Here is a 23417-nt window from a genome sequence, read left to right on the forward strand (position 1 = left end):
TTTAATTTTTTTTGTTATAAAGCGTAATGAAATGAACTTTTGTAAATATATTTAAATACAGTAAATCCATAACCAAAATATGCACTGTTATATTGTGAATTATATACCAATGAATTATAGTTTTTTTTTACGGCATCTAACAAAATAATACGAGCATTCTATTTTACATGCAATAATGTCGTGAAAAAGATATTAAGAACTAGCGATAGAAATAGATTTAGAATTGTCTTATTCGGTAATCTTATTTCAATTAAAAATAATTTGAGGACAAAAATAAACTGCGAGGAATATTTTTAATAAAAGAGACACTAAATTTTACAGAAATATTTGAAATTTATTTTAAAAGTAAAATCTTGTACTATAATACATTTGTTTTTGAAAGAGATTTGCAAAATTTTATGTTAGCAAGCACATTATTTTAATTTCAAATAATTTATTTTTACTTTTGATATTTAAATTATAATAATTCATAGTAGAACTGTAGTGCATAATAGCAAATACTTTATGGTCTGTTATATATCACGAATTAATATTCTTTTAATAAAAATATATTACAAGTAATAAAATAAACCTACTTTATTTTATTTTTCATGTTATTTAAAATGAATGTAATAATCTAATTATAGGTGATAATATCTTTGATCACTTTTACTTAAATTTTTTTATAATACAAACGTGAACTAAGCAAAATTTCATGACTTATTACAGAGTCTTAAAATAGTGAAAAATTGTGTATTTACAGGTGCTGTAAAAATAAAATATTTTATTTGAATGTTTGTGCGAAGTCATACGTCGCGCTCAATGCGCCATCTTGAAATTCAAAGAAAGGCATGCAATGTTGTATGTCTTATCCCCAATATATCAATGGTTTTAATCTTCCTGTCATTGGTCAGGGAACGAGAAAGTCTTCCCACTTCCCACTTTCTAGTAGGATGTAGGATTAGTTTCTTCAGTATGCTACTGACTGCGGTGAGAGATGGACGTGTTGTGTGGTGATTGTATGGTGTTTGAGTTTTCATGAAGTTTTGTAACTTTTGCATCGACATAGAAATTATGTCGATTCAAAATGGGTAATTTACCAACGCTAGTGAAGTTTAGTGCGGCACTTCTCTCCTGCATTTTGGATTATACGCGGGCTGATAACGAATTACAAGGTAATAAAAATCTTCTGTATATCTATATTATGGTGTTCCAAACATCAAGCACACGTGGTTATCCTAATCTACTTGATTCCTACTGTCGTTTACTGACATTTAATATTTTGGCGCCCTTGCTTTCCGTCAAATCCACTTCAGAACACTTAAGTTAATAAGCTTGAAAGATGAATCAACCGTTTGTCAACATTGCATACTGGCTCTTATTTTTTAAATGATAATCCATAATTGAATTTTAATTTTCTTTAAAGAAATTTAAATTTGTTCTTTAAATTTTAATTTTAATTAAATTTCCCATGTTACAAAATATACAATTACATTTTTAGATTGTACTTTTTGACTAAATCTTGTTTATTTAATTAACAAATCTGAGTATTAGTTTGTATTGCATTACTATGCCTATTTCATGTCATGAAAAGTATTCTTTTTCACTGCATACCTATTAAACACAACAGTAATCGAGTCCAGTTCATCTCGAAGCTAATTGTCGTACAATGCTTGCGAGTTCGTAGGCGCACTATACCAGAAATCCTCCTTTCATATCAACCCTGTTTCCTTAGTGTTCATTGTAGTGTTGTCATGCTAACAATTATTCGTAGAATTATTTATTAACAATTATTTTCATAAAAGGATGTTTACATCTAAAAATAATTAAATAGAAATATATGTATTTAAATAAGAATTTTTAAACAGTAAATATGTGTAACTTATCTGTATTTGTGTGATCTAAACTGTCGATACATTTTCAATATTTAGAAAAATTCCGAGTAATCTACATTCTTACCTTCTGTTTCCTATTTTATTCTGGAATGTTAATAAAGTGATAGCAAAAAGGTAGTAATTAAAAAATGCATATTACAGTGATAAAGAAATTATTGATATATCAATTATATGATTTTAATAGGAAATGTCAATGAATATAACTTAGAGTCTAATTCTACGTAAAATATTTATTCGCAAGTATTTTTTGGACATTGTCATGTTTTTAAGAGCTTTCTAGAGTTTAGCAGAATTAATTCTCGCACATTCTAATACTCACTGCATAGTATGCATATTTTATTTCTAACATGTTCAATAACAAACAATCTTGCCATTATAAAAGTGTTGCAGTAAAGCATTTGAAAACTGATGAGTCCACGAGATATTTTAATTGTTTTCATAACTGAAATACCTTTAGATTTTCTATAGAATTTATAGGACGTAAATACATCTTATTTTTAAATAACTTTCTAGGATAAAGTTAGGAAGGTTTAAATCAGCCGAATGAGCGCACTAATCAAGGTGTTCATAACACAATTGTTATCGTAATTGTAAATTTCTTTGAGATCCTAACTATGATTATTTGTGAATTATTTCTGTAATGTTTGTATAAAATTTATGTTATTAACGTTGCTGCAAATTATACAAAAATTTCAGCTTTATAATATTCATAAAAATTTTCTTTTATCGAAGATAAGAATTAAAAAGATTAGTATCAACAGTTAATTACAAACAATTAATTAATTACAAATTTTACAAAAATTCTTATCGTAATTGCTTCGATTGAATAACAGCGAATTGTATGTTCTAAGAAGAGAAAAAAAAAAGAGATGTGAAGAAGTTCAGTAATAGAGGTGTGCCATTAATCAAGCCAAATGATACTAAACCGATGTTTGGCTTGTTTGTGCAAGTGAAAGGAGACGAGGATCGTTTTTACGTAGTTGGAACTCGGTTGTGTACGAGCTCTAGGTTAGAGAAGGCTGTGCTCACCGGCCCTGACCAGGACGGACCACCACCGGGCACAGGAGCGTAGATGCAGGGGAAAGGTATAGCCATAGCTCTAGGATGGAAGTGCCTCCGTGAAACCTTCTAGAAGCAAATCGCGGCATTTGCCGTCACTTTTAACATAGTTGTACATATGTCTACTCATTGAAAATTTTCATTTCGATCCTCTACATACCATGAATCATTCAGGAAACCGAGATAAAGTATTTCAAAGAGATATGTACTAGCAATTCTTTAAACAACGTAGTTTAAACTGGCGTAGGTTTTTTCTTTGAGGTATAGTTCACTTGTGCGCAAGTGTATATACACATACACGAATACACGTATGAAAGTATACTCTCATAATTTAAATAGCAATTAAATTATTGAATGATAAATTCAATCCAGTGTCCGAATAGTTTCGTTGTTCGTTCTATACGAGTTCATCAGTCATGCTAATTGTTTCCACCGGACACATACCAATTAATCGGTTGAGCTCGTAACTTTCGCTGAATTCCTTAACAGGTTCACGATATTACTTTAAAGATTCGTTATTCATTTCGTATAATGTTGGAAGCTTTCGTAATTCGAATTCTCCTAGTTAATATTTATCAAGCCTAGGCGCGAGAGTGACTTTGTAATTTTTTCGAAGGAACGATGTTTGCTTGGTATATACGGTGATGTGAAAGAATATCTATAGTCGATAATTTAATTACGTCGCAATTAAAAATTTGATTATTATAACGAGGAATAAAAATTTACATTTATATATATTTAAGTCGTTTTATTTATTTTACTCGTAAATTTCATTCATAATGAAGGTGTGATCGTAATACCTGTATCCTACTTACGTAGAACGTAGAAGAACGTAGAAGCAATGGATTTTTGAGGAGCACGTGAAAACATGCAAAGTAGAAGAGGGATAGTGAAAGGTACGCACGAAAAGTATTTGCACCTACACCAACCTCACTGTTCCAATGAAAATGTTAGTACTTAAAACGCGTAACTATTTCGTCAGATGTGAAATATGGAATAAATTTTTACCTAATTCTATGGTAATATATACGGCAGCGTAAAATTTTCGAAAAGAAATTGGTTACGTAAAGTTGAAAAGGAAAATGCTTATTACGACATAATTATTACGTAATGTATTATAATTTATATTTACGATGCATATTTGTGCAATACAGGGGACATATATTTAATTCTTGTAAATCGCAGAGATTATCGAAACGATTATGTAATTAGGTAAAACATTTGTAAGAAACGTGCTACTGTTAATTAATTATCGATCGTAACATCCTTTCCCTAATGAAGAATAAAAAACATCGTGCATCTTATCTGATGAAACGTTCGTTCGTTTTCCGCGAAGCGTGCAAAAATGAAATTGAACGTTTATTTATTTAGATTTCTCTCTCTGTTCGACTGTTATTTTTAAGCTAAATCGGAGCTAACAGACAATTCTAGGGCACAATGAGAGACGTATACCTTGCTAAATAAAAGATATCTTGCGATTGCGCAATTTCTTTTGCCTCGGTGTAATAGTTTTTTTCCTTTCTGTAATCTCCTTACAATGATTTTAATTAACGTCACCCATAAAGATTTTCATCTGTAGATCAAGAGTTACAATTATGTTACGTTGCAATATTATGTAATAACACATAAGAAATATTTATAAAACAACGATGCCAAGTTACTTGGTGTCTACAATCCTACCAGTAGCGTCAATTTCAATCGCGTACAATTTTGCCATCTTGTATTAGCTTGTCCGAAAAGTTTCTTTCGTTTTATAAGGAAATAATAGACGCACAATGTTTTTTGTTTTATATTAGTTTATTGAGTTATGCACGAACGGAATGGATCATAACTAATTCAATAAAATAATATAAAACAGAAATTGTTATTTTTAACAGACATCACTGTTCACAGTATTTTCCTTCGCGTCATATTCAATAATTTTCTCGATTAGTTTCATAATAAAGTAATTATACTTTAGCGAAGAGTTTCACGCTTAACGAGTATTGCAAATCCTCGTATCCCTTTCTCTATAATCATTTTGCATATTAAATACATAGGTATTTTACTTTATTGCCTTGAACAATATATGATATTTATAATACGTCTATCTGTAGACACAATTGAAATACGAATAAATGTCCATGCGTTTGAAAGGAGACACCTGTATTTCTTAAGAAACGCCACACGTTTATTCAACGTAATAATATTTGAATTTTTACTTAGTGAGGTAATGGTGCGAGATGTTTAACTGTGCGTTCATTGCAAGAATTATAATTAATCCTGGTGAATTTATCGTTAGTCTTTCTTAATATCTTTAACGTTGAACGGAGTTTAACATTATATCGTAGTTGTGGGGATATTTCGTTTTCCTTTTTTTCTTATGTCTTTGCGACTGTCAGTAGTTACGATGAAAGCGAAACTTGTACGTAAATACTTGCAACTTTTTATATCACATTACAAGTAGAAAGCAGGTACCTACTAGTTACCTGTACAGACTAAATTACTGGTAATTTCTATCGTAACAGTGCTACAGCGTCTAATGCGTTACTAACTAACAAGTTTCATTATAAAGTAATTTTTATGATGTCTAATAATTTAAAGTATATTTTGATTATACATAGTATAGGCTCGTAGTAATAAATTTCAAAGAACATTAAGAAGTTGGAAAGCAATGACAAGTTTTATGAAAATTGCGATTTAATCTGTTCAATAATTATTATATCTTTCTAAAATAAATATAGAATATTCTATCATAAATCTACTTTCGTAAATGCATAAAAACCTTGTTAAATTATTAGAAATTAGTCAAGAAATTATTTTCGATTCCTTAATGCGCATAAAATAACATGCAATTTCTAAATATTTTCTTTACATTTTTCGTAGTTCATCTATTTCATATATTCCATTAATAGTAAAAAAAATTGACGAGCAACGATTCAGCTGACGATTAGCATTAGAAAACTCTCTCTTTGTTGCGTTAAGTCGTTTGATCCCGGTATAATGAAATATCGGATATGCTGTGATCATAAAGAAATAAAATAAAGTACGTATATAGCAGAAAATGTGCATGTGTATATGTAAATGTAATGTAAATAAATGTAAATGTATATATATATATATATCCACTATTGTTCGATATGTTTTGTAATAAAATTTTGCAATAGTTAGTCAATTAATGAGCAGGTGCATTTTCCTGGCACATTATGATTCATTCTCTCGTTGGAAAATTATTCTCCCTCTAATTCATCGAGCATGTCCGGGGTTAGCACTGTGCGTTTAGTCTTCCATCATATACACGTGCCATCAGTGGATCGCTGATAGTCCGATAAGCGGTGGCATCCTGTGAGCGAAGCGTGCTTAATATAGTACCATAGCTATCATTTAGATGAAAAGATTACTCCAGAGCTTTTTTAATTAGCAGAATCATGTGCGACTGTCGTTTTACAATTATTGTTTCATATGCATCGATACTCTTTACGATTCGCTCCTGATACAGAGTATAACCGTAGAAGACGATTCTTTGTATACTTTAATGGTATAACGATCATGTTATCACGTGAACAGAAATGTCTGTGAATAGAAAATCTTTTTTAATTAAAAGGATCGATTTTCATTCAACGACAAGTCGAATTTTTCTAACTACTAGAATACATTATTATTTAATGTTCTATTCAGAACAAATTGTCCTTTTTTTAGATTCTCGCTTTGAAATAAACTTTGAAATAAATCGTTCATTCCGTTATATCATACGTTTTACGTTTTGAATTTTATTCCACTCCACTAAATCTTTACACCACCGTGGTCACTTTAATTAAAGCAATTACGTATCACCAGTTGAATTACTTGCGTGCACCACTGCCGTAGAAATTACATACCCAGTGCAACCAGGTCAGAACTCCTATTTTAAATCAGTGAGTGCGCGTACGCATTTGTAAGCACATAATTCGCGGATCAAGAATAATATGTTGTATTACGATGGTTATTGAATTGGTTGAAAATTGTCCCTGTATCAATTGATAATATCGAAACGAGAATAAATGTCATTCAGATTCTGTGGGATTAATAAGTACTTTAGACACCGATACTCGCTGCTACTACGTTCCGTGAAGTTGAAAGGAAATAACATAAGAAATAATTTAGATCCACTTAGAAATCAGACCAGAAAATAGCTGTAATTTCTTGTACATAGGTCAACGTTGAGACGGCAAACAAGAATTTTAGATTACGAAGATTATGAATATTAGAGAATTATGTCATTTATCGTAGTATCGTTTCCTTACTCGATGATTAAACGAAATAAACGTATAATTATATTTATCAAATGTAAAGATACTTTTGTCCAATTTTTCCTCATTTCACGAAAGAATTCACTTGTATTACTTTTCCATTGAACTTTCCAATTAATCATCGCTCGACGATCGAACGAAAGGCTAGCCAGTCGTAACTACAGTTCTAGCAGGTTCGTTAAGGTCATGCGCTGGTTTCTTATCTAGAACTATACTCGATCTCGAAGGCACCGTAGGTAAGCGGAATCTAGACTTTTTCGATGCGGCGAGCTGCTAGTAGAAAGGGAAGTGGGAACAGTAGTCTGTGCACCGAACTACCATTTGATTTTCCAAGGTACCGTTTTCTTCCACGAAACTAGCCTGATCCATCAGAGTCTGGGTGCAGGGCAAACTAACTCCTACCCACGTAACAAGACCCGCATTTTCCAAGTATGTATATCCACAGCTCGTGTACAACGTGGAATTCTTCTTTTTCTTTCTCTCTTTCTTCCTTACTGTTCATCTACCCACAGTATATACCAGTACAGGTACATAGTTCCGATGGTCCTGAGTTGAACAAGTGAACAATGTAAATATATTTGAACGTTTATGCGATCGCATGCGACCGACTTCAGCGGAAGTATCACGCATAGTATTCTGGAAATGCATTGCTGGCAAGTGTGCTCGTTGTTTAGGTGTTCTCGTTGTCCTTTTCCGTGATCGTTGCATTTATGGTGAATTTGTGTTGACTATCTTAATTAGTGAGCTAGTTGGTTGATGATATCTATGTACGTAATGATATTTTAATAATATTTAATTATCCACGCGTTTCTTGTGACTGTAATTTCTCAAATAATATTTAGATTTTTCTTCAGTCTTTGACCTGTTAACTGCGGAGTTTAGTTTCAAAAATTCCTTAGGGGGTGTGCAGATAAAAGCAAGCAACGACAGATATACACGTCGACCGCAGGACGAATGCTCCTATTATAAATTGAAAAAGGTAAGCAAAACGTGGAAGGATTACATTTTTATTCGATAAAAAGTTAACGATTCATTGTTGAAAAAAGATATTGTTATTAAAAACTTAAAAATTGCCAAAAAATAATAAAGCAAAACGTTTCGAGGAATAGCCGATGCATCGGGGAAAATAATGAACCCAATTTATAAAAAGCAATATACAGAACATAACCGATATGCGAAAGAGAATAATCAAATAAACTTTTTTTTTAAACTTTTTTTTTATTTTATTTTTGTTAATAAAATATATAACAGTTTTCCTGGAAGTACAAAGGAAACATACCGCTAAATTTCATTTATATCACTTTTTACTAAAATTTTGAGTTTTTATAGTTAATGGTTTTTATAGTAAATTTGGAATGAAAACTTTATTATTTATAAAGTTTTTCTTTATTATCTATAATATCTTTATTATCTATAAAACTTTATTATCTATAAAGATATCTTTATTATCTATAAAGATAATAAAGTTTAGGATAAATTTTTGCGCGATAGTCGAATATAATTCAGCAAATTATTCGGCAGTATTATTATTCAGCAGTTTCGTAACGGAACATGAAGACACAGAATTTGACATATGTACAACAGAGTGACTCCCCTCTAAAGAAAGCAGTAAGTTTATCATCCAAATGCAGGTTTTTACGAGGCACTGAGGCAGTCTTACTATCGGCATCCGGCCTGACAACTTCCGTCTCGGCTCTGGTAACTCATCGTCAGTGGAACATCTGCATCCTTCTTCAGTCTACCGCTTCGTCATTTTCCGTTCCTCTTATCCTCGACTATCTCGTTACCTGCTATAAAGAACTTTAATTCGCTGAGAACAGTTTCGAAATACAATACTCGTGCGATGCAATAAAATAACGTTTGCCTCGAATTTCTGCGAAAAATGATTAATCTATGATCTACTTTTCAAGCATATTAACAGGCGATTACCTTTAAATATCTCAGTTTGGAACATAAATTGTAAATGTAGTATTTCGATAATGAAAATATTGTATGCAGGTAAATACATAGTTTGATCTAGTTTTACACAACGCGAAGTAGATGAAAAAACATAGCTTTTACAATTACAATTAGCGAAGAACTCTATCAAATGTAGAGTCAGAATCATAAAAGTAGCGGAAAGAAGTTAAGATAGCATACAAATAATTATAATTGTCGAGTATATTCAATAAAAGAAAAACGAAAAGTAAGCTATCCATAGAAAAGAGATGTCGTAAATATTTCTCAGTTATACGTGTAAATAATACATATTTGAAATTATTCAAAGTTTACATTTCTGATGATTAGGGATTGACAGTAATTAGCAATGCATTGAATTATCTCTCGTTGAGCTGAGAAAAATATGAGCTATTAAATTATGTATGCATCTATAATAGGTGTTTGCAATTGTTATGCGAACGACGGCATTGGATTACGAGCCGATTCTGTTCTGTGAATCTATTCTGAAGATCGTTACCCATATTTGAAAGTACAGTTTAACCGATATTCTGTATATACGTGTAACGGTGTCGTGTGAATGGAAGAACGTATACGTTCATTAAGAAATACGTTGTTCTTTCATCGGAATTTTCCTCATAACGATATATTGCTACAAGATATATCTATATGCAGTTTTTTATTCTTCCTTTTTTTCGACCTACAGTATCAACATCATCTTTCGTTATACTTTCACTAGTATTTTTTCTTCTTCCTTTTTTTTTAATTATCTGAACTCAAGCAATTTGAAACCATTTTATCAACGCGTACCTGCCTTTTTTTTTTTTTTATTAGATCATTTGAAATCTTAATGAACCTTTATTTCTATTTACATTGTTAACTAACTTGAAACATCCTTTCATCCTTCCATCTTTCTTCTCATTAGTCATATCGCTTGACATCAGTCAAATCGCTTGAATTCAAATAATTAATTTGAACGAGGCTTTAATGGCATCAAGATTCTGATTATGTATTTATGACCGGAAGTACGTATACGTATACATGTACATGCTTAAAAACAGCCGGTAGACATTTTTCAACTCCGTGCCATTTCTCCATACGAATTTATCTCTACTTACATGACTTACTTGACATAAAATATCTTATCAAATTTCCATCCTTTTCCTCGTAAAGTCTCTTAAACTCGTGTAACTCGATCAATCCGAACAAGACATTAATGCATCAAGATTCTGGCTATCAGAGCGTTTATGCAGGTTCATATCTTCATGAACATACTTGGAAAGAATGAAAGCTAAGCAGTCATCTGTTTCACCTACCAAATATTACGCCGATCGCTGCACTTCGGATATTTTATACATCTCTGCGTATTGTGTCTATCCCGTGCGCTTTTCCACCTGTAAATTTCTCATACACGCATAAACATCTGCAATCTACCGATTACTTATGACGGGAAATATGTGTGTATGTGAATATCCTCGAATCAGCTGGTAAACATTTTTCAACACCTCCAGGCCATTCAAGATTTTACACCTGTGCGTTTCCCCTCTCGATTTACCGGCAAGCGGATTCTCGCGTAGCGAGGCAAATACCCGGGGAAAATGAATTCGAAAACGTGAAGCGGGATGCGGATTCATTGTTATGCGGACAACGTTGCTAGGTCACCGGTGCATTTTACGCGACAATGCCCCAGGGTTCTTCTCCTTCTTAGCTTCGACGTCTCTCTCATTCTTCGCTCTATTCCCCTCCCTACGTTTTACTTATTATTATTTCACGGGATCGGGCCACGAGTTATAACTGTACATTTCTGTGGTGCCGGGATAGGTCTTGGCATTAACTAAGTTACGTAATGACTGGTTTCCTCGGAGAATGAATACTCGGTGCGCGACCTGCCTCTTTTTCCCTCTTCGCGGCGCGGCATCGAGACCGCTCGCTTCGGGGACCACGCAAGTAAATCCCGATGTACAGTTACTTATTTGTACAAACACGAGAAACTCGAGCGACGATACCACCGGTCAACGGACCCAAAACGCGTCTATCCTTTTGCGTTGGTCGTTCGAGTGACGTTACGTTGCATAATAAATTAGATCGATGATCTTTATGCATTCATGGGACATTTGAAGGTGCGAAAGGACACAGGATACGCGCAATATGCAGAATTTTTATTGGTTATTAATATTTAGTAGAAACGTTAACGTTTAGTAGTTATAGAAGCGATTTTTTACCCAGGTTTTGTTCGTTTCATAATCGTAAAGAAAATAACGTAAAAACTAGGTTTTTGTACGTTGCACTTTTAATTAAAGAACTTTGGTTAAATCAGCCATTTTCAACAAAATCATATACGAATGAAAATAATTGTCGAAAGCTTTGTCGCTTTAAAATGATAATTGAACGGTGAGATCCCAATGTACGTATACTGTTATATTCTAGTCATGCGCGCAGTACTCAATCGAGGCTAGCCGACTACAACGACACGATTAGGATTCCCATAGAATTTGGTCGCTTCCTGGTACTACAGTAATCTCGTCATTTTGGTGCCAAAGAAATCCGAAAGCTAGTTCCTAAGTATCGCTTTACAATGTTGTATCGAGATTTGCCAAACAGGGGAAACTTTACGCGATCACTATGAACGTAGAAACAAAAATGATTTCTTACTTGCATGGTTTTTGTCAACATTTAATCGACTATATGTAACTTCGTCAATGTTTGATCGACTATAAATCTGTTTACTTTCATAAACAATAACGCCTACACAAATATCGAATTGCTTATACGTTTTATATTTTATCGTCTAAAAGAGTTTTGGTTAAAGCGTGTATTATATTTCTACAGTATTTCTACTTTCACGTGCCTAATTAATTTTATGTTTCTTCTGTTTTTGCAAATTTCGATACGATAATCATCTTAACAATGTAGTATAGATTTGATAAAATCTTCCAGTGAAATGTTATTTTATCAAAACAATAATCAGTGAAAGTTTCGAAAAGCTTCAATTAATGAAGCTAATTTAAGCGAAGGATCCTAAACGATTGTTTTCAGCATGCTTCTGTACAATGGTATTAAGAAGTCAGTGTTCTCTTTCCTCATTAAAAATTAAATTTCTATTACCAGAGGACAATTACAAATTAAAAATTCCCAATTCTCTTAATTTCGCGTAGAAATTTAATAGATTCATTACAATGCCTTTTAAAGACTTTTTGTAACGTAAAACACATACCCAGGTAAAGGCTCATTTTCTTTGCGTTACGTATCTTTTTAAATAGCCTCATACATTTTAATTTCTTTGATACAAGTCATAAACTCTCTCTCTCTCTCTCTCTCTCTCTGGTATCTTCATAGAACCGGCGAATACCTTTACAATACCGATCAACGCGTAATTTCTTCGTCTCTTTTAATTTACGTATCGTTTAGCCGTTTTCACTATAGTACAAAGACGTTACTAACAATAGTTAGCATCTATGATGATTATACACGGTCGTTGCATTGAAACCTTTTGTACGTCTCTACAAAATACAGCTAGCAATTAGCATGGACCGATGTAAATGGCGTGACAGCGTTTAATTATATCAATTCACCAAGTATTTCACAGTCTGGTTGAAGATCTCACGAAGTTTCTCTTGGTTTAGACATTGATTGTCGCACGGTGACCGAGGAACTTCCACTTTGCGAAACGGGAACGGATTCCGCAACGAGGAAACGTTTAGGAGAGAGAACTCGGTTCCTACTTTGGCAATGATGCAGATTGTCGTTCTAGATAGCTAAATTGACCGTGGGTATGTGGAAAGCTCTCGTACGCGGCTAAATGACAATTTCTCTTTCACCAATTGGCCGAAAACGAACTCGTGCGCGATCAAAACTGGGTTACTTTTAGCGATGCTCTCTAAATCAATGATCGATGACGATTGTTAGCTTTCTTTTCTGCTTTTTTTGTTATATCAAGATCACAGTAAAGAAACGCGATAAAAATACTTTTTTTTTGTCAACTTCTGTTACTTTAAAGCCATTTTTGAGTAAAAGGGAACGTTTTTCCAAAAAGTAGTAGAAAATGAAAAGGACTTGTTAGATAAAAAATTGACAAAGTCTAATAACTTTCGATATTTCAATATCGCGACAAGCGATATTTATAAAATTACGAAGAAGATCAAATAAATTCTGAATTCTGAAATTGTTCTGCTATAAAAAAAAAGGATGATTCCTTTTTACTCCTCGTATCAGAAAGCGATTTTTCCTACGACGAGAAATTGTTCAAGCGAAAAGTACATTTCTTCTAAACTAATTATGATACATTTTCTAACATGTAAGTTTATAGTTACATGGAAATTGCGTAGACTGCGTTCCTTGCCGGAAGGGATAATCGGTTAAAATATAAAGATACGGATCATTTTGCAACTAGGAAAAACCGTAGAACGTAGTTCTACGAAATGTTAGCCTGAAATATAAAAGACCAGAACTTTCTCCCAATGCTCACCGATCGTTGATGCGAATTCACATGAAATACTGGAAAGTGAGTTTTACATTCTTTGTCCAAGTGTCACGATACGATTCATCGGTCTGATAAAAGTTAATAAAATTTACATGTTGTCAAAGAACGACGAAAAGCTTTGTTAAAAAATATCTTTAAGGTATTGAAACTAGTATACGTTGCTTGTTTCTGACTCAGTTTAATATAATATAATTTTCTATGTGGCTGTCAAATGTTTGGAAATAAGTTTAACTATTTTTAAATCCATAAAAATTACTTCGATGATCTGCTTCTCTATTTTACACATCAGAAAGTTATAAAAACTTACAAACAATTTCAATTGTGATAATTCGTTTAATTATCGAATCGGAAGAATATATATTAAATAATCTGTTTAATAATAGAGTATTGTTGTTTAAACTACCGACAAAATAGAATAAGTTTCGCTTATTTTGTTCCATCGAATAGCTCGTCAAAACTCCTCTTTCATCTTCTTGGAAATTTCTCTAAAAATCTGCTATAATTGGGTTGCATAATGTCTATTAATGGTCCGTTTAATCGAAGAATGAAAATTTAATTGGCAGCAACTCGATTATATCTATATGCATATAGCACTTACGTATGAGCGTTCTTCCTTTTTATGTCGAAAGAACACGATGATCGTCAGTCAGATCGCTGAACAAAAGCGTTGCATCAGTGACGTAATGCATTTATGCGATAATACAGTGGCATAAGTGAACTTACCGTGCATGATGTCAGTAAAGCGTAATGACGGTTCAACATTTAACAACGTGAAGTTTCTTAACAGAAATGCTAATTGCTAGATACAATTTCGAATTTATATTACGAGACATATCAGGACAATGATGCGTTTAATACCCTTACGGTATAAAACAGTGAATCTATATCAGTAAACGATATAATTTGAAACTTGTATTATAATCTGCATTTGATTTTTTAAAATATATAACAAACTTAACAAATCAATTATAAAAAGATATGACAAATTTTATTAATTCGATAAAAATTTGTAAATCGTGTCGACGAGATATTTTAATATTAAAAAACGAAGAATCGTTTACAACGACGGCATAAATACATTTCTGTATAAGAAAGAAGAAAGAAAAGTTTCAGGCATATAACAATCGTCTATTCGAACAATCTAACAATGTAAAACCTACTATATGTACTTTTTATTCAATCCCATATAACACTTATCGCTACCATAAATTCTTTTCATTGTTAAAACAATTGAGATTTGGGCGACAATCGTTGATGAACGGTCGCGATAAAATGGAAGAACAGCCATTGCCGGATATTTATGGAAAAGATGCGCTGCTGACACAGTACCGCTTGTTCTACGCGTTTTATGTCAGATCAGACGCGTAAACGCGCGTACGCACGCGCCAGTCACGAGCATCTGCTTGCTATCCGGCTCCATTTACCAATTGTGCTCGTTAATTTCACGACACCCCGTTCCTTCGTGCTAATTGGTCGCTTTAATGGATTTCATGCAGGCTAAAATGTCCAAAAACAGGAATAAACCATCTGCAAATTAAACCTGGAATACTTAATTGCTTAGTTAGATGTTAATGAAAATATACCGTAGACATTACGAATTATCAACTCCACCAGAAAATTCTATCTTCCTTCTGAAGCACAAAATTCCCAAACACGAAAAACTATTAAACAACTATCTGAAAAATTATTCCACCTAATTGATCTGTTAGTAATAAAAAATTCATTTCTCTTTAGAGAAGCTTGTATGGAACTATAGACCCCAATTCGATTGAGAAAAAATAAGCACTTTTAAAACAATTTTTAAAATTTCGTTAGTCACGCAAAGAGTTAAAGGTCATCCTATATTAAACTTACTATCTCATTTAGTATGAGAACAGTGGAAGTTATTACATATAACTAGTACGACTTCCTGAACAATTTCTCATAATCTTTTATATTTTATTGTAAAACAACCTGTAATTAAAGGAATCGTTATTGGAATGTTCCATAAAAAAATCATTACACTAAAGCTATTATGCTTTCATTTAAATCAACAATCATTGAATCGTTCCCCGAAGTAATGAAACACGAAGTAGTCCGTAGTGAATTCTCGAGTAACCTAATAACACGAATCTCGGCCGCAGATTACACACGAAAATAATAAAACCTTAAAACTGTTACCGTAACATCGTATAATTATACACGATGATGTACCTCTAACATTTGAATCGTTCCACATTCTGATTCCCTACTGTGAAAACATCGCGAATATCAAGATCTATCGTAAGAAAATTTTTCTAGTGAAACCGTTGCTCGCGATACTTCCTGACCCGTTTTTCCTTTATTCCAAATAAAAAAAAATTGGAATTTCATTCAATCAACAACTAAGCAGAAATTTATTTTATATCTGGGAAGTGCGACAAAAAAATCCAAAGGAACATTTAAGAAATTAATCTTTGCATTCTACGATAATTTGTCAAATATTGCTTCTATAATTTCTACAAATTGTATAATTTCTTCTTCGACGAAAAATTCTGACTCGTTAATTTGGCGTGACTCGTTAAAAAAAATGATGGATTCTATCTATCTTCTTAAAGTCACACAAAACTTGAAATGAAAGTAACGAAAACTTCACGAATTCATCATCTACATTTGAAATTAACAAGTTATTTCGTTTTCCATTATTTCATATGAAAATACTTTCTTTCTACGCACCAAATGACATAAAAATCGACGATAATGAACTTTACATATGAATTCACACTATACAGTAATCGTTTCTTTCGTAGCTTATACATCTACTCACAATCGTCGAAGAGCGAATGAATTAATTGGATTTGTCTATAGATTAATTATTAGTTGCTTTCACTTGGTTTTTCGGATCGAAGAATGAAGAACCTCCTTTTGACTTTCCCTCGTGCATCCGGTACAGGAAAAGGCTAAACATTCGAGTTCGCCGATTGCATCTTGTATATCGCGAGTTTCGATTTCGCAATAGACTCATTGCTTTAGCTTGCCGACCTCTCAACGTCCTTGCAGCGACTCTCATTAATATATAATTTCATTCCTGAAATTTCATCGTTTATCGGATAGTTATCATGATCGCTTTTTCGACAAATATTTCACTCTTTACAGCGATGAATTCATTGAAGTAGTACTTTTACAGGCTCGTGTAATTTTTTATCGTTAAAAATAATTTCACGAAAATCAGAATAAACGATTATTGCGTTATTGATTATCGCAGCGTGATATAGCGCTATCAAAATACGAATGCCGCGCACACAGAGGAATAGTTGTAAAATCACTTTTGTGAAAGTAGAAAACACGATGAGTCTAAAAACTACGTTAAAAGTAATAGAGCTGTAACAATATCTGTTATCGTTTTACAACGGAAATCTTAAGAAACTACAGGATAGTCGGTGTAAAAACGTTAGAAAGCGATAATTTCGTTGCAAGAGACTATATTATTTTTGCATTCGAATACAATCGAACATTCCTTAAAAGTGAAAGTACATACGGTTACGAGCGATTTGTGTAAAATTCTGCGATGTACCGAAAAGGAAAATTCTTTTTCCTTCTTTTACTAGTAAAATTTTTTTCTACGATAGTTCGCACGTTTTACTTCCCTTAGCTTGCGCTAATTCACTTTTTATATGGGAGATGTCGGAAAATTGAGAAAATAAAGGGGAGCAAATGAAAAATAAGAAAATAATCAAGGGAAACAACTGATCTTGATCGAACGTCCCTTTCTTATCGTGCATAATAACATTAATGAGTATCTTAATTAATCTCTAGAGGTTGAGAACCTCCTCCAAGGTAAATCACCAACACTTGATGTTACGAGCAGTGCGCCAATAGCAACAAGAGGGGAATGCCGTGCGCGGATCGTTGAAAAGTTTCACCTGACCAGTAATGGTACTTCCTGCTAGTCAGGTGGACTATACGTTGATTCATTGGGGGCATATACCCTTCATTGGATTGCAGTTTTATAGTCGTACAACTTCCACGGGTATACCACCAAGATGATACGCTTAACGCTGCTAAAATCCCGAATACATACCCAATCATATCATCTATTCTTTCTTTTCTTCTTTGTCTATTACTTTGGTTTCATTCTAATTATTTCAATTCTGTTTAAATGAAATTTCTTTACCATCGTTTGTATACATATATGAATTATTTAATTATAGAAACGTGTAGAAGAATTTACAAAAATTTGTATATGATCGCTGTGGTTGTGTTTATATTCATAAACATTTGAATGTTTATGAATATAATATGTTCAACTGCTACCAGAAACAAAAATCGAGATAGTATAAAATATAATCAAATTACATTTAAGGTAAGAAATTTAAAAGCGTATTTGACGGAACAGATTTAAATTTAAACTAAATACAGAATAAAATATTCACGTGTAGATAGGAAATTGAATAAGCAAACAAAGGAACTCTTTAATGTTCATCTACGAGAAATTTCCTTTGCTTTACTCCATCTTGTAATCATTTGCATATCAAAGGGATTTTAAGAGACGTTTTCTCACCTAACTATCGATACAAGTGCGAACTAAAGATCTGTTTGCTTCAGAGAAACTGGTAATACTGGAACCGTTTTGAATTTTCTGGTTTTCTTTCTGCCAGCTTGCGCGACGTGTCATTTAAAATTAAAAATATCTTTTTTAAACCTCTTTGTCGTTAACCCCCCTTTATACGATAAAGTTGATGAAACAAAATTCGTTATACATATTTCAATTTTTTTTTTATTATAGCATTCTTTAACGCCTTGGATTAAAGAAAAATAATATTTTAAATAAGATTAATTGGTATATAATTTTCACATTCAGCTTTATTATATATTTATTAGATATTATGTATTCATATATAGTGTAAGTTTTCTATTTCTAATTGCTTTGAAATTTATATTTGAATCGTGAAGTTATTGACAAAATTCGACATTGTTTCTGCACATGCTCGAAACAATCAACTATTGTAACTAAATATAAGTATTTAGAATCGATATGCGTATTCTATGCTACGTTAAGTTTCACTTATTTCATTAAATATCTATTACTTCGTCTATACACTATCATATATAGTAGAAGAATTTTTTGCATTGTTTCGTATTAAATTCTATTTATATTTTTCAACTTATTTTCAATTTATATTTTTCATTGTCAAGCATGTCACATATTTATTTAAATTTTCTACAAAGCTATGTAATTTGGAAATATCTTTTAAATATTTAATTTGTTTATCATTGTAATATCGTTACTTGTTGATACATTGTTATACTGAGCTAAATTAAATAAACTAACATAAATTTGGACCAAACTAAATTTTTTATTGAAATGTTATTGAATTTTCATATGTATAAAAAATTAATTTATAACAATATTAACATAATTACGTATACAAATAAATGTATTTTGCTTTCTACTCTGTGTATATTTTGAAATCTTATCTCAAGCGATGTAAACTTTTTGAGTTTATACATCGAGTAAAATAAATTTGAGAATTCAAAGTTTAGAATGTGACAAAGGAAGTAGAAACACGAGATAACGTTCTCAACCTAGAGAGAATGTAATCGTTGATCCTTCCGCTACCCTACGAAATGGATGGAACACGTAATCATGAAACCAACAACCGCATTCCTCATATACGTACTAAATAGGCCCTCACAACTGCATAAGGTCTACCTGATACGAGGACTCTGTTTCATTGTATTACGAGTCATTGCTCTTCTTCTTTAGAATACATACCACCACGAAGAATTGTAAAGTTTGCATTAGGTCATCTAATACGTAATACAATTTACTTATTAAACAATATAAAACACAAACAAAAATTCTAAAAATTATATAAATTTTTTATAAATAATACAATAATTAAAAAAATTATGTAATGGAATTGCAATTATAAAGAGAGTTGCGTTAGGGATAAATATATTTCACGTAAAAGACATTTTTGATTCGAATAACGTAATTAAAGATCACTTTATATTAGCATTCCTTATATTTAAGTATATTTAACATTGGTACTTGGCGAGTATGTGTGTCAAGCATTTGGGGCACAGCTTCAGGCTATGGATCATTGATCAACGCAAGAATTCGACTTGCATGTTCTTCTTACGTCCCTCTTACGCGAGATTCATAAAGTGGCACATTTTATTCTAGAAGTATAAAACAGTTCAAGTTATACTTGTTTTTTAATAATATAGCTTTTAGTAAAATGGATAAAATAGTATTTATATTGGATTATTTAAAATAGAAATATATTAAAAATGAATCGTTAATAGCACTACAATGTAGCACTACAAATATATTAATATTATAATTATAAAAATAATTAACATTAAAAAACCATTATATATTTTTGAGTTATTTGATTCTTAAATATTTATTATTATATAGAGGAAACTATTGTACATTTTTTATGATTACAGAATGTGTTGAAGGACACAGTGGCTGCAAGAGATGTAGAGATGGAACATGTGCAAGATGCGCAGTTCTTTTACATCAAGGAACTTGTGTCGATACTTGTCCTCCAGGTCATATTGCAGATTGGTCAACTAGAGATGAATACATGGGCAGAATTTGTAAAGAAACAGGATATATGTTTGGATTTACTGGCAGTCAAGTAGCCATTTTGGTAGGAGTTGTTTCTGGTGCAACTATATGTATTCTGATAATATTATGCGGGGCTATAATTGTACATAGAAGAAAGAAAAAAGCTGCTAAACTAATCCAACAGTTTGAAGACAGGTATTCTTTGCTAAATCTTTAATGTATTGTAAGTGTGATTAAAAATGAATAATATTAAAAATATGTTTTAATTTATGTTTTAGTGCAGAGAGAAGAGAATTTTTGAAACATCTTGCAATGCTTAGAGGGGAAGGCAACACGTTTCTTTCTATGCTCAATGACACAAGGAGACAAGTTAGGGAGTTGTACTATTCAGGAAATAATGGAGATGGTGCTGTTGGAATACAAGCCTATAGGTACAATTATGCAATTAGCATAAGCTATCGATTGATATATTCTTTCTTTATTATAATTATGATTTATAGACCAGTTTTGCGGGATTTGGCAAGGATACTGGTTCTTATTAATAGGAGAGACGATGAAATACCAATTCCTCCAGATGATTGGCAAAGACTTTTTTCATGGGCTGAGAGATTACTAAGAAGATACAAAAGGCACAGCTCACCTGAAGTAAGCTAATTTCTTTGTTTAAAACTTATATGAAAAACAAAAATCGAATTCCAAAGAGCTTGTTATTCTAAATTTTGCTTTTTTTCATGCAAGTCTCTAAAACACTTTGGTGAGTCATGCACGTTGAAGGAGTAATTACATATGCATGAGTAAAAAAGAATTTCTTTTAAGTGAAATTATATAAACCAGTAAAAAATTATGTATTTTGTATCAAATTTAAAGGATAACATTTTATACTTCAAGGTGGCTCAACTTATAACATTCTTACAACAACCAACAGCATCCGTCCAAATAAATTCAACACAGCAAGTAACAATCACACAATCACCTCAGCCTTATGAAACAAGAACCACTCCAACCAATCTAACTACATTCCAACCAAATGCACCACTTACAACATTTCAAGCAAGCGACAAATCAAGTATCAGCCCTGCAAGTTCCAGTCTTGGATATATAAAAGATAGCCCTGTGAGCTCCAGCCTTGGGCAAAACAGCTCTGGAGCTTATAACGAGAAACTTAGTCCAAATGGATCTAGCATAGGACAAACAACTCCACTAGTATATGATAACCAAAAACGACTGAAACCTTCGAATACACATTTCCAAGAACTTGCCATTTCCACTTTTAATCATAAATACAATACTGGTGCAACATTAACAGAATCCACTTGTGCAATAGATGAATGCGAGGCAAATGGACTCGATCGTGAATTAAATCCTCAGTGGGAATTTCAAAGTAGTACAGAGGCTGCTAACTATACTATTTTATCAGATTGGTCACCTGCTCGTGAATACCTCATTGATGACTTTACAATTCTCGGTTTCCGACCACAAGATGAAATTACCACGGAATTGTAAATAATATATCATGATATACATAATTTATATATTTCTTTATAGTTTTTGCTCATAAATATATATTTTCTATAAATAAAAAAATTTTCTATTTTATAAATAGGAAATATATATTTCATTTATTTCTATTCTTTCATTCATTCTAAAACTGTAATATCTAAAGCCATAATCGAGAAATATCATGGACTCTCATATTATTGGACTAATTTATTCGTATATAATGCATTTTCAGCCATTCTTATAAATAAAATTTTAAATAAATATATTATTTCTATATCATTCTTTAGACATTCAAGTATATATAAAATATTTCATAATTATTAGGTTGATTGAGACAAGTAAATTTTTCATACCAAAACAAATAGAAAAATTGTACCTAAAGCTTGATTTTCAAGAACCAAAAGTAAAAATTTCCAGCCTATATTTCTAGCACATACTATTTCAGGTATTAGATGGTAGAATGCATAAAATATTGGTTTCTCAATGTTTTTTGAGTATTCAAGAGCTGTAAGAAAGAAAATAGATATTATGTTCTTAATTTATTCGTAATCTACTATGTTAATGTAATAGACGTAAAACATATCTTTCATTCAAAATCATTATTCAGATATTTTTTGATCTAAACACATGATGCGCTAATGCACATTTGATCCTATACCTAAACAGCATGCACCAGAATTAAAACACTTAAAATCTTCAAACCAAATCTTTGAATTGTACAACTTAATAAAATACTTCTTAATTTCTTTTTGTTTAGGACAAGTTGTTTTTCTTGATATTCCATGATTTTGAAAAAATCTGTATGTGTCTGTATGCATGTATGTATCCTAGTTTGTGTATTATATATGTATGAGTTCTGCGATAGAATGAATTTATGATACTATCAGCTAATTGTAAGCGTTTTGTTTAAATGATATTCTTTATTTAATTTCTGTATTACAAATTAATAATTATTATATAATTTACTGTACTAGTCAATATTTCCTTTTATGCAAGAATATGAATTATGTTATGAAATTATGTCCTTATACTACCAATGTCTGAAGTAAGTCTATAAAAATAGTTTTAGATCTTTAATACAAATATTTTTTTATCGATGCACCAACATATCATTATTAAATAAAAATTGCAAAATATTTACGATATAACACATGTATGTATACATACCTGTATATGTTGTTACACAAAAGACCAGAATGGTCGGCTGTATGTACAAATTGATGTAAATAATATTTTACTAGCAAATATGTAAGATAATTATAAATATAATATAATATATATATATATATATATATATATATATATATATATATATATACATATATATACCTAAATATAATCAATCCATCTTTTTATATTTTTAATTAATTTCCATTTTCAAAGGAACTATTTTTCTACAATTATAACATTACAATAAAATGTTGCTGTGTTTAAAATATTATCATTTTTACAATTCTTTCTGTGCGGTAAAATTATATAATTTATACAAATTCAATTGTTTGTATCAATTGTTTTTTACAGAAATTAATCTCCTTTTATTGTTAATTGACTTCTAAGCAAACGTAATACTTCGATCAGAAATTTAGATAAATAAAAATTATTAAATAAAATTATTCACACATTTTAGATTTTGATGTTTCTAATTTGGCGGGTTGTAACACAGGAAGTAATAAAACGACGCGCGCAACCGGATGCTGCGCGCGCATACTGAATGAATTAACAAAGAGCACTTGACAAATTTCATTTTGCCATATTAACAA

The 23417-nt window shown here is 31.6% G+C and overlaps 1 protein-coding gene across 2 annotated transcripts; it reads left to right on the forward strand.

Annotated features, from left to right (window-relative positions):
• Positions 1-948: 948 nt before the first annotated feature.
• LOC117231297 lies at positions 949-22926 on the forward strand. 2 transcript variants are annotated; one of them, XM_033489631.1, is made up of 6 exons: positions 959-1154; positions 2825-2959; positions 20034-20352; positions 20436-20588; positions 20658-20802; positions 21046-22926. In XM_033489631.1, exons 2-6 carry the CDS (start codon positions 2947-2949, stop codon positions 21658-21660), a joined length of 1245 nt encoding a protein of 414 aa, XP_033345522.1. In that variant the 5' UTR covers positions 959-1154; positions 2825-2946; the 3' UTR covers positions 21661-22926. The 2 variants fall into 2 exon arrangements, with proteins under 2 accessions (XP_033345521.1, XP_033345522.1); XM_033489630.1 differs by lacking the exon at positions 2825-2959 and having other exon boundaries at positions 949-1154.
• Positions 22927-23417: the final 491 nt, after the last annotated feature.

This window comes from Bombus vosnesenskii, unplaced genomic scaffold (genome assembly GCF_011952255.1).
Source record: "Bombus vosnesenskii isolate JDL3184/JDL3185 unplaced genomic scaffold, Bvos_JDL3184-5_v1.1 scf7180000013272, whole genome shotgun sequence".
In the NCBI taxonomy this organism is placed as follows: Eukaryota; Metazoa; Arthropoda; class Insecta; order Hymenoptera; family Apidae; genus Bombus; species Bombus vosnesenskii.

Bases quoted from the DNA above. Each gene is read 5' to 3' on its own strand.
- LOC117231297 (XM_033489630.1), top strand. From the start codon at position 1,067: ATGGGTAATTTACCAACGCTAGTGAAGTTTAGTGCGGCACTTCTCTCC. The intron at 1,155-20,033 runs GTAATAAAAATC...TTATGATTACAG, and splicing joins GGCTGATAACGAATTACAAG to AATGTGTTGAAGGACACAGT. The intron at 20,803-21,045 runs GTAAGCTAATTT...TTATACTTCAAG, and splicing joins AAAGGCACAGCTCACCTGAA to GTGGCTCAACTTATAACATT.